Source organism: Carcharhinus amblyrhynchos, chromosome 1 (genome assembly GCF_965287045.1).
Source record: "Carcharhinus amblyrhynchos chromosome 1, sCarAmb.v2.hapA, whole genome shotgun sequence".
NCBI classification, from domain to species: domain Eukaryota; kingdom Metazoa; phylum Chordata; class Chondrichthyes; order Carcharhiniformes; family Carcharhinidae; genus Carcharhinus; species Carcharhinus amblyrhynchos.
The window spans coordinates 134,893,851-134,906,083 of NC_137324.1; the positions used below are offsets into that span (position 1 = coordinate 134,893,851).

Below are 12,233 nucleotides of genomic sequence, written 5' to 3' on the forward strand. Positions count from 1 at the left end.
ACGTGCCTTAACGACTCATCCGATGGAAGAAGGTGGAAGAGAGAGTGTTCGGAGTGTATGGGATCCTTAATTATGCTGGCTGCTTTGCCAAGGCAGAGGGGAGTGTAGACAGTGTTAATGGACGAGAGGCTGATTTGTGTGACATACTCGACTTCATTCACGACCTTTTGTAGTTTCTTGCAGTCTTGGACAGAGCAGGAGCCATACCAAGCTGTGATACAAACAGAAAGAACGCTTTCTATGGTGCATCTGTAAAAGTTAGTGAGACATGCCAAATTTCCTTAGTTTTCTGTGAAAGTAGAGGCATTGGTGGGCTTTCTTAATTATAGTATCGGCATGGGAAGGACCAGGACTGGTTGTCGGTGATCTGAACATCCAAAAAATCTAAGGTCTCGACTGTTTCTACTTCGTCCCCATTGATGTAGACAGGGGTACGTTCTCCTTTATGCTTCCTGAAGTCAATGACAATTTGCTTTGTTTTGTTGATATTGAGGGAGTGATTATCATTGCACCAGTTCACCAGATTCTGTATCTAATTCCTGACTCTGTCTCGCCATTGTTGGAGACCCAACCAACTCCGTTGGCATTGTCAGCAAACTTGAAAATTGAGTTGAAGGGGAATGTAGCCACACAGTCATAAGTGTATAATGAGTATAGAAAGGGGCTGAGAACACAGCCCTGTGGGGTACCAGTGTTAAGGATGATCATGGAGGTGGTGTTGCTTATCCTTACTGACTGTGGTTCGGAAGTTCAGGATCCAGTTGCAGAGGGAGGAGCCGAGGACCAGGCCATGGAGTTTGGAAATGAGTTTCATAGGAGTAGTGGTTTTCAAGGCTGAGCTACAGTCAATAAATAGGAGTCTGACATCACTGTCTTGTTATCTAGCTGTTCCAGAGTTGAATACAGGGACAGGGAAATGGCGTCTGCTTTGGACCTGTTGCAGCAGTAGACAAACTGTAGTGGATCCAGGCATTCCAGAAGGCTGGAATTGATTAGTACCATGACTAATTTTTTGAAGCACAGCATAATTAAGGATCCCATACAGTCCGGACATTCTCTCTTCCACCTTCTTCCATCAGGAAAAAGGATACAAAAGTCTGAGGTCACGTACCAACTGACTCAAGAACAGCTTCTCCCCTGCTACCATCAGACTTTTGAATGTACTTGCTTTGCATTAAGTTGATCTTTCTCTACATCCTAGCTATGATTGTTACTCTACATTCTGCACAGTCTTGCTTCTTTCTCTATGAGCCCTATGCTTTGTCTGTATAGTGCGCAAGAAACCATACTTTTCATTAGAACATAAGAAATAGGAGCAGGAGTAGGCCACCTAGCCCTTCGAGCCTGCCCCACCATTCAATAAGATCATGGTTGATCTGAAGTGGCTCAGTTCCACTTTCCCGCTTTCTCCCCATAACCCTTAATCCCCTTGCCTGCCAAAAACCTATCTACCCGCGTCTTAAATATATTTAGCGAGGTAGCCTCCACCACTTCAACGGGCAGAGAATTCCAGAGATTCACCACCCTTTGAGTGAAGAAGTTCCTCCTCAACTCTGTTCTAAACTACGCCCCCCTTATCTTGAGGCTGTGCCCTCTAGTCCTGCTGTCCTTTCTGAGCGAACGCACTGTATGCTAACACAGGAGACAATAATAAATCAAATCAAAAGGAAGCAGAGAGTCCTCAGACCACTGTGTGGGGAATGGAGGTGTAGAAGGATTGGACATTCATGGTGAGGAGGTGGCGGTTAGGGCCATGAAACTGGAAATCATTGATATGGTGTAGGGCATTAGGAGAATCATGAATGTAGGTGGGAAGATACTGGACAAAGAGAGAGAGGTGCATGTCTCTAAAATTAAAAATCTTGTATGTCAATTGGTATTTAAATTATAATTTTTCTCTCCTGTAACTATGCCATTAAAATAAGCTTGCTATAAATTTGAATTGAAATTGGCATTTTTGAACAATTTATTGCTAGATTAAAGGAATAAACCAAAAGTTGACAAAAATACCCATTTATGTCACAAAATCTTTGGGGGTGGGAGTGGGCAGCAGGTGGAATGGTGCTGGGTGTGGTTTTCCATCTGTCTCTCAAAGCTGTAAAACTGCAGCATTCCCTGGAATGCTAAAGCTCTGAAGTGGGGTTTCCAGCCCATAATCTTTAACTCAATAGTGCATGTCCTTCTGACTGAGTGATGTAATGATTCTGAAGATTAGGATAGTAGCATTGCAGAAAAAAGATTGCTAGTTTGTCTCCTGACAGAGTGCTGATACACAGGTCCCAATATTTAAGGAGAGGGTGCAGGGAGCAAGGTACTGTGGGACAAAATTGACCAAGGCTTGGCCTGTGGAAATTTGACAGGAACTCTATAAAATGAAGAAAGACTTGCATTTATATATTACCTTTCATGATCACTTGATACCTTACAGCCAATAAAATATTTGTGAGGTGTTGTCGCTGTGGTAATGTGGGAAACGATTCAGCCACTTCGTGTGCAGGAAGCTCCCACAAAAAGCAACGTGACCATGTCCAGTTAATCTGTTTTGCAATGTGGCCAAGACCCTGGGGATAACTCCCCAGTTCCTCATTGAAATGGTGCCATGGGATCTCTTACATCCACCTGAGTGGGCAGATGGGACCTCTTTTTAATGTCTCATCCAAAAGATTGCACCCCTGACAATGTACTCCTTCAGTACGACACACCAAGGTCAGCCTTGATTTTTGTGGAATGAAACTTGAACCTGGAACTTTGACTCAGAGGCAAGAGTGCTACCAATTGAACCATGGCTGATATTTGCTTCTTTTTCCAGCCTAGCCAAGTTGGTGACAACCCCAGTGGCCTAAAGTGGAGGCCAATCATAATTCAGGGCTAGGTGGTGAGGTAAAAAGACATCCATGATCAAGCACTGTGTAAATCACAGTGGGAGGAGACGTAGCTGCGATTGGGCAGGGGGACATTGCAGATTTCTTTGAGGGGCAGGGTGGAGAGCCCTTAAAAACATAGAAACAAGAATCAGGAGTAGGCCATTTGGCTCTTTGAACCTCCATTCATTATGATCATGGCTGATCATCAAATTCAATATCCTGACTCCCCCGTATTGCTTGATAGCATCAACCAAATGCTAACGCAATTTCTCTGGAATTTTCCCGGATCTTCCGGCAAAGTTACTACAACAAATTGCATTTATTATATAATTGGAACACAAAAACAGTCCCAGCCATTTCACAGAGGTGTAACTGGACAAAATAAATGCCAAGGCAAAGATGATTTTAGGAAAGATAATCAATAGCTTTGTCAAAGGAGTAATTTTAAACGGGATATATGAGTAAGAGAATGAAAGATTTTTGGAGGGAATTCTAACTGGGGGGGCTAAAGGTAAGGAGCCTCAAAGGGAAATCAAAGGGAGGGAGCATGCATGAGGCCATTTAGAGCTTGTGGGTTTTGGTTGTAGGCCTGGAGAGACCTTTGATAGATGGAAGGCCATGAGGCGATATAAATAGCAGCACAGGGTTCTAGAATTTCAAATTAGAGCATTGGGAGCTGAGAGGCAATGTAGCCCATCAAAGGCAGGATAATGTATAGGATAGGAAACAGACAATGTTGGATGAACTGAATGGGGAAGAGGATGGGAAATGGGATAGTCAAGGCTGGAGGTGACAGAAATATGACTGGACTTTCATGGAGTGGTGAAGAGATTGAGTTGGGAAAGTTGCTGATCCAGCAGATATTCCTCATTTTAAAGGGCCCTGTAATGACTTCAGTGAAGCCCCTGAGGTTGGCCTCTTGGAGTATGAACTCCCTGATCGGGCAGGCAATTATGACGTCAATCAGGGAGCGTCGCCTGTATATAAAAATGGGACTGTCGGGTCCACTGGCCCTCCTGATTTTGATTTTGTACCTGAATCAGTCTAGGAGTGGAATAGAGTTTGTAAATAAAGGAATCTGGTGAAGGGACACCAGCCTCTGAGGTGTTACTTCAGGCCCCTGCTGTCATATTTTAATTCCAGTGAGATCGGGGGGGGGGTGAAATGGAGCCCAGCCCACTGCCTCCAGAAGTAGGTCTGAGGTGGCAACAGGGGAAGGTGGTTGACCTGGCCAGCAGACTAGAACATCTGCCTCCATTTACTGGGGCATTGCCCTCAAACCCTCATCCCTCAACCCCCACCCACCTTCATTACAAAGAGCAAAGAACAAAACAGCCTGGGAAACAGGCCCTTCGGCCCAACGATCCCGCGCCGCCATTTTAACATTGAGTCCCCTCATGCCTTCATGTCCCTCATGTCTAACATAAGAACATAAGAAATAGGAGCAGGAGTAGGCCATCTAGCCCTTCGAGCCTGCCCCGCCATTCAATAAGATCATGGCTGATCTGTCGTGGCTCAGTTCCACTTTCCCGCCCTCTCCCCATAACCCTTAATCCCCTCTCTTATCAAGAACCCATCAACCCGCTTCTTAAAAATATTTAGCGAGGCAGCCTCCACCACTTCAACGGGCAGAGAATTCCAGAGATTCACCACCCTTTGAGTGGAGAAGTTCCTCCTCAACTCCGTTCTAAACCGCCTCCCCTTTATCTTGAGGCTGTGCCCCCTAGTCCTACTGTCTTTTTTGAGCGGGAAGAGTCTCTCCACCTCTATCCTATCCATCCCATTCATCATCTTATACGTCTCAATGAGATCTCCCCTCATTCTTCTAAACTCTAACGAGTACAAGCCTAGTTTATTCAGCCTCTCCTCATAGCTCAATCCCCTCAACTCCGGTATCAGCCTAGTAAACCTCCTCTGCACTCCCTCCAGAGCCAAAATATCCTTGCGCAGATGCGGCGCCCAAAACTGCACACAGTACTCCAGCTGCGGCCTCACCAATGCCCTATACAGCTGCAGCAAGACCTCCCTACTTTTATATTCAATCCCCCTCGCTCTGAAGGCCAGCATCCCATTCGCCTTCCTGACCACCTGCTGCACCTGCAAGCTGGGTTTTTGCGACTCATGCACAAGGACCCCGAGGTCCCTCTGCACCGTCGCCTGCTGCAGTTTTTCGCCATATATACTCTATATATATATATATATATATATATATATATATACTCTATATCCTCTCACCCCACATCTATAATGGGAAGATCTCTGGAGCCATGTCTTTGAACTAGGGATTAAAAAAAGTTCTAACATTGAATAGATCTCTCAAACATGCCTCATACAAAAAAAACTCTCATTTTTAAACCTCATTTAAAAATTTTAAATCTCTAAGTGGTCAGTCTGTTGTAAAAACAAACATGGCATTTCACTAACCACATTAAAGACAGATAATCCCCGAATGACTTCTTAAAACTGGTAGATCGGGAGGGCAGATTTCCTTCCCTAAAGGGACATTTGTGAGCTAGCTGGTATTTTTCGAAAATTATAATTCCAGATTTTTTTTATTGGAGACCTGGGAACTGGGGACCTGGAGAGATTCCTAGAGCAACACTCTGGGTTTCTAGATTACTAGTCCAGTGATAATACCGCTATGTCACTGCCTCCCCAGCATGGGTGATAAAGTAGTAGAGCTGGTTGTCATCCGTACATTTGTGTAGCTGACTCTGTAGCTGCAAATGCTGCTGGACAGAATGTAGATGAATGAGAGGATTAGTGGTAGATCATTGATGGACTTGAGAGGTAAAAATGTGGGATGGAAAGAGAAACCATTTCTGGGATTCTCTATGATAGGTACTAATGGACAATAAGGTTCTGTGGGCCATCAGTAGCAGCTGATTTGTAATCAATCACAATCTAACTTCATGGACTGGCAAATCACTGGTTCAATGAAGAACTCAGGAAAACATGTCAGAAGCAGCAGCAGGCATTCCATAAAAATGGGTGGCACGGTAGCACAGTGGTTAGCACTACTGCTTCACAGCCCCAGGGTCCTGAGTTCAATTCCTGGCTCGGGTCACAGTCTGTGTGGAGTTTGCACATTCTCCTCGTGTCTGCGTGGGTTTCCTCCGGGTACTCTGGTTTCCTCCCACAGTCCAAAGATGTGCGGGTTAGGTTGATTGGCCATGCTAAGAAATTGCTTCTTAGTGTCCAGGGATGTGTAGGTTAGACGGATTAGTGGGTATAATATGTAGGGATACCGGGATAGGGCCTGGGTGGGGTTGTGTTCGGTGCAGACTCGATGGGCCAAAGGGCCTCTTTCTGCATTGCAGTGTTCTGTGTTCTATGTAAAAATGAAGCGTCAATCTGGTGAAGCTACAACAAGGCATACCAAACAAAAGAAGTAGAATAGAATAGAACTGTTGAATCCTTGCAGTGCAAAAGGAGGCCATTCAATCTGTCAAGTCTGCACTGACTGCTCAAAAGAGCATCCTACCCAGGCCCACCTTCCTGCCATGTCCCCATAACCCCATGCATTTAGCATGGCTAATCCACTAAACCTGCACATTTTTGCATTTTGGGAGGAAACAGGAGCGCTTGGAAACCCATGTAGACACAGGGAGAATGTGTAAACTGCACACAGACAGTCATAAGAACATAAGAACATAAGAAATAGGAGCAGGAGTAGGCCATCTGGCCCTTCGAGCCTGCCCCGCCATTCAATAAGATCCTGGCTGATCTGTCGTGGCTCAGTTCCACTTTCCCGCCCTCTCCCCATAACCCTTAATCCCCTCTCTTATCAAAAACCCATCAACCCGCTTCTTAAAAATATTTAGCGAGGCAGCCTCCACCACTTCAACAGGCAGAGAATTCCAGAGATTCACCACCCTTTGAGTGAAGAAGTTCCTCCTCAACTCCGTTCTAAACCGCCCCCCCTTTATCTTGAGGCTGTGCCCCCTAGTCCTACTGTCTTTTTTGAGCGGGAAGAGTCTCTCCACCTCTATCCTATCCATCCCATTCATCATCTTATACGTCTCAATGAGATCTCCCCTCATTCTTCTAAACTCTAACGAGTACAAGCCTAGTTTATTCAGCCTCTCCTCATAGCTCAACCCCCTCAACTCCGGTATCAGCCTAGTAAACCTCCTCTGCACTCCCTCCAAGGCCAAAATATCCTTGCGCAGGTGCGGCGGCCAAAACTGCACACAGTACTCCAGCTGCGGCCTCACCAATGCCCTATACAGCTGCAGCAAGACCTCCCTACTTTTATATTCAATCCCCCTCGCTATGAAGGCCATCCAAGACTGGAATCAAATCTGAGTCCTTGGCGCTGTGAGACAGCAGTGCTAACCACTGTGCCACCGTGCCGCCCAGCATCTATTCCCAAATCCTTTAAACTTTAAAAAAAATACAGCAGCTGTCACTGAGAGTATTTAAAAAGTTCTGCTAGACTGCTTTGACTGAGAAGCCATGTGCTTCACATTAGAAAAAGAACAGTAACACCTGGTAACTTTATTGAAACTGTGTTATGTTTTTACCAATGTTTGACCAAGTTTCAAAAGTTATAATTATCTCAGATGGGGGAGGACAGATGTTCTGAGTTTCCAATTTGATGGACAGTTTAAAGAAGCTATCAAAAGATTACTGTCTTTGATGCAAACTTCTAAATAGATGTTTGTTTATTTTTTATAAGGGATGGAAAAGGATGGGCCTGAAACCAAAATTCTAAACTAGGGGAGTACTGATTTTAATAAGATCAGATATGATTTCGCCAGAGTGGGCTCAGAGCAAACACTGACGGAAAAGTGGGACATATTCAAGAAAGAAATAGGGAGAGTACAGGGCCAACATGTTCCAGTGGGGAAAAAAATGAGACCAATAAATCCAGTGCGTCCCAGATATTGAGGGGCATATGACATTGGATAAAGTGAAGAAGGGAGGCTTATGGCAGACATTGAGTGCTCAAAACAATAGAAGCCCTAGAGGAGGATAGAATATGTGAGAGGGAACTTAAAAATGAAATTAGGAGAGCAAAAAGGGGGACATGCAAGGATACAAGTTAGAATAAAGGAAAATCCTGAGTTGTTTTACAAGTACATTAAGGGTAAAAGGATAACTAGGGAAAGAGTAGGGCCAATTAAAGACCACAGCAGTAATTCGTATGTAGGGTGGCACAGTGGTCAGCACTGCTACCTCACAGTGCCAGGGATCTGAGTTCAATTCCCGGCTTGGGTCATTGTCTGTGCGTAGTCTGCACATTCTCCCCGTGTCTGAATGGGTTTCCTCTGGGTGCACCCAGTCCACCTCATAGCTTTGGAAATGTAGACATGTACTCTTTTAGTCATGACAGCTGCAAAAGGATATTTTGTTACCTTTCACTACAAGATAAAACAAAGTTAGGAATTTATAAAGCAGGAGAATAATTAATTCAAACAATGCTCAGAAACTATTACAGAACAATAAAGGTTATTTTGAATTGGATACAATCATACAATTACAGCAAGGACGTATTTGGACATTTTCCTCTACTGATAGTCTTCAGCTGCTCCAGAATCTACTGTAATTCACTTCTCAGGACTAAATAGAGTCCTCTGGGTGCTTCCCACGGTCCAAAGATGTGCAGGTAAGGTGTATTGAGTTGGTTAAGGGGATTTGCAGTGTAAATGCATGGGGTTACAATGAGAGGGCAGGGGTGGATCTGAGAAAGATGCTCTATTGGAGAGTTGGTGCAGACTTGATGGGCTGAATGGAAAAGGCAGTTTGCGATTTCCTGTAAAATATGTGCTATCGCTTTGCATACTGAAAGCAGCTTTCACATTTACACAATTCTTTCTGTACCGTAAGGATACCATAATCTACGATTCACTCGGGCAAACATCTCTTGTGATATGTAACAGTTGTAAAATTAGATCATTAAGCCAATGCCAGCCTACTTGATGCATATATATCGTGGAAATTTAATGCAGCTCATCACACAATTAGAAAAGGTAGCTTGTTAGTGATCTCCAGAGATGGGAAAGACCATGACATTGTGCCTGTGATTTCTTATTAGTTATTCAGCCCTTCCTGACAGGAAGTGAGAATCCCGAGCAAATGTTATTTGCCCCGAGTTGAGTGTTCAGTTCTTTGAACAGGATAATCTCTTGTTTCGCCCTTATAATATTATTTAAATTGAGCAAGTTGCACACTGTTTTTAGAGGAAATATTGCAGGTATACATCTTCAGAAAGCAAATTTTACACTAGTTTTAACCTCTTTCCGATCTTATTTATGCTTTGAAGACTCTATTTAGTCCTGAGAAGTGAATTACAGTAGATTCTGGAGCAGCTGAAGACTATCAGTAGAGGAAAATGTCCAAATACGTCCTTGCTGTAATTGTATGATTGTATCCAATTCAAAATAACCTTTATTGTTCTGTAATAGTTTCTGAGCATTGTTTGAATTAATTATTCTCCTGCTTTATAAATTCCTAACTTTGTTTTATCTTGTAGTGAAAGGTAACAAAATATCCTTTTGCAGCTGTCATGACTAAAAGAGTACATGTCTGCATTTCCAAAGCTATGAGGTGGACTGTCAGAACTCAAAAGACATAAATATATACTTTGTTCTTAAACAATGTTCTATTTCAGACGAAAGGCAGTTTGACGTTTCCCATAAAATATGTGCTATCCCTTTGCATATTGAAAGCAGCTTTCACGTTTATACATAATTTTTGTAATACAACATCTGCAAAGTGAAATATACATTCGCAGCACTGCATAATTTATAGAATTTAAAAAAGGATTGAAAATCAGGTTATTTCATTCTGTTTAATTTGACGCAGGTTCTTTATTGTAATCCTCAAACGATAGGAGAAAATAGGAAGAAATGACTTATTAATTTGTAATGGCTAGTACAAATAATAAAAGTATTAGCGGTTTAACATTGGGCTGGAGAAACTGTTTTGATAAGGTTCCTATCAGCAACTGACTAAAAAGCTACAATGTTCACTGCAGGACATCAATGATATGTGAGTAGGGTAAGCAGTGTTATATCTCGTTAACTACAGATTGAACAACCATTACCGAGCAGCAGAAGTCTGAAGTCAGAAACGCCAAAAAGAAAATTAAATTCAAAGTCAAATTAGATGCAGAACGAAATAAAGAAGAAAAGATTTGATTAAGAGAGAATGATAAAAGACAAAATAATTTTTTTTTTAGATTAGAAATTTCTAACAAATAATTAAAATCCGAAAGGAGACTGCAGACTTGTAAAAGTTCATTTTCGGTGTCACAACAGGTTGTCGACAGTAATTATGATTTAACTACAGATACTTCAGGCTGTTTAATGTATTTGAATGACAGGACAGACAGCAAGATGCTGTTTTCATGAATCTTTTACAGAACTAACTTATGTCCTGCACAGTAACTTCCAGATTTCCACATTTAACATTGCACATGTGGTCATTGAATGTTGTTGTCCAACTTACGTGTTAATAACAATGTGCTGTTAATTTTACCACTGTTTTTACAGAAAAACCTACCTGTTATTTTTTAGTTCAGAGAGTGAGCTTTCAAAGACATTTTGATTAAACTGTTTGCTTGGAATTGGAGTATGATGGTTTCAGTTATCGTTAATAGTTCCAACTGTCAAAAAGAGACACCATAAGATGGTTCTTTTTTTTGGAACGTGGAAATTGTTAGATGGTAAAACATCAACTAGTTTGCCTTCTATTATCTAAGCAGTAACATGACACAACAATAGATTTTAACAAATGAATCACCATAAAATAGGGATACAACTTTTATCCTGAATGTTAACATGCCTGCCTAATCAAGGATAGTTTAGTAACTAATCAGGAGGATTTGAATCCTTTTGTCTAATCTGATTTCTTGGATGGAAATATTCATTCTGTGCACAATGGGCTGAGGTGAGATAACTGGTGTGCAGCCTGCAGACTACACTGCTGGATTTCCTCTCCAGCTCACTCAGCATTCTGCAGAAAAATTTACACTCCTTAAACATTGTTCCCCTAGTATTTGACTTTTCTATCCTACGAAAGAGCATCTGACTATCCACTTTGCCCATGCCATGAGACGTAAGGTCTGCATCCTCCATGTGCACACCTGTATTTGCAGGTCAATAGCTTTGGTTATTTCAGTCCAGGGCTGGGAAACCTCTGGTCAGACTATTAGTCTGACAACAGGGTTCTGTAGGTGGAGGAGAGTTGGAGCTCCATGCCACCAATGGTATGAGGACACGAGGCAACTCAGTCTATGGGTGGAAGAAGGGATTCAAGTTCATATAGATTTAGGGATAATTTTAGATCAAGAGGTTGTTATACCCAAGGGGTTTCACTATAATAATTGATAATATAAGAATTTGCTGTGAATTTAAGCTGATAGAACTAGCAAAGTGAAACTGAGAAATATGCATTCGAGCAGACTTCTTACTGAAGTAGATTACATACAAAACTAGCAATCTAGAAGCACAATATTACCATGGGGTGGTTTTAATATCATCATCTTTGTAGAAATTAGTTTTATTTGAGACAATAGTGGGGAATATTCTATAAATTCGAGAAGGAAAGAATCAGAGAGAGATCATTGAAGTGGTGTTTCAAATTGAGTCTCCTGCAGAAGAATGGTACATGCCATCATGCTGATGGGGCAGGACAGAAAAGGCCGGCAACAGGGAATCCCGAGTTCGGAAGTGTGCCCTGATCTCCCAGTGGGGCTCCTCCCCTCTCCCCTCCCTCCTTGTTCATATAGTGTCCCCTGTATACACATGTGGAACTCTCTATTGCTCTCGCTGATGAGGGGAATTCCCACTTGGGGAACACCTGGGGGTGGTGCCAGGGTACTGCAAGGTTCCTCCCCGTCTGTTGGGGCTATACTTACCAGTGCACCCCTGTCAGGTTTCCTTTGCCTGGTTTCTGTTTTTGTGAAACAGTTGTAAATGTCAGTGAGGGGGGAATTCCAGATGATCATAGTAGTTCCCTAATTACATATAAGTTCTTGGGCGGGAACCTCGCTATGTCACTGGTGCGGGGGCAGCAGGGGAATGGAAAATGAGATCATGCAGGTGAGATTCTTGTCTCTGAGTATAGTTTTGCACTCATGGTGAACGTGGGCGCAAAATTGCAGCAATTGCATATATCTTTGCTTTAAATTTTTTCTTCTTCATGTGTTTTATGTCATTTGTTTTTATTTCTGAAATTACAGGAATCATTCCAACACACACTTTTTAAATGGGCCGAAGAACTTGACTCTTTAAGTCGGATTCAGGATATATTTGACTGCTATGAACAGGCTTTGGAACTCTACCCCAACAACGAAGTAATATGGAACAGTATGGGAGAGCATTTATTTAGGTTTGTGAAAGTATTTTCCAATTATATTTC

The 12,233-nt window shown here is 42.5% G+C and overlaps 1 protein-coding gene across 1 annotated transcript in view; it reads left to right on the plus strand.

The window, feature by feature from the left end:
• prmt9 (protein arginine methyltransferase 9) overlaps positions 1-12,233 on the plus strand; it is an 85,226-nt gene that overhangs the window by 18,667 nt on the left and 54,326 nt on the right. The window contains exon 2 of the mRNA XM_080193111.1: positions 12,055-12,203. Coding sequence (XP_080049237.1) covers positions 12,055-12,203 — 149 coding nt within the window. The remainder of the gene's footprint in view (positions 1-12,054; positions 12,204-12,233) is intronic.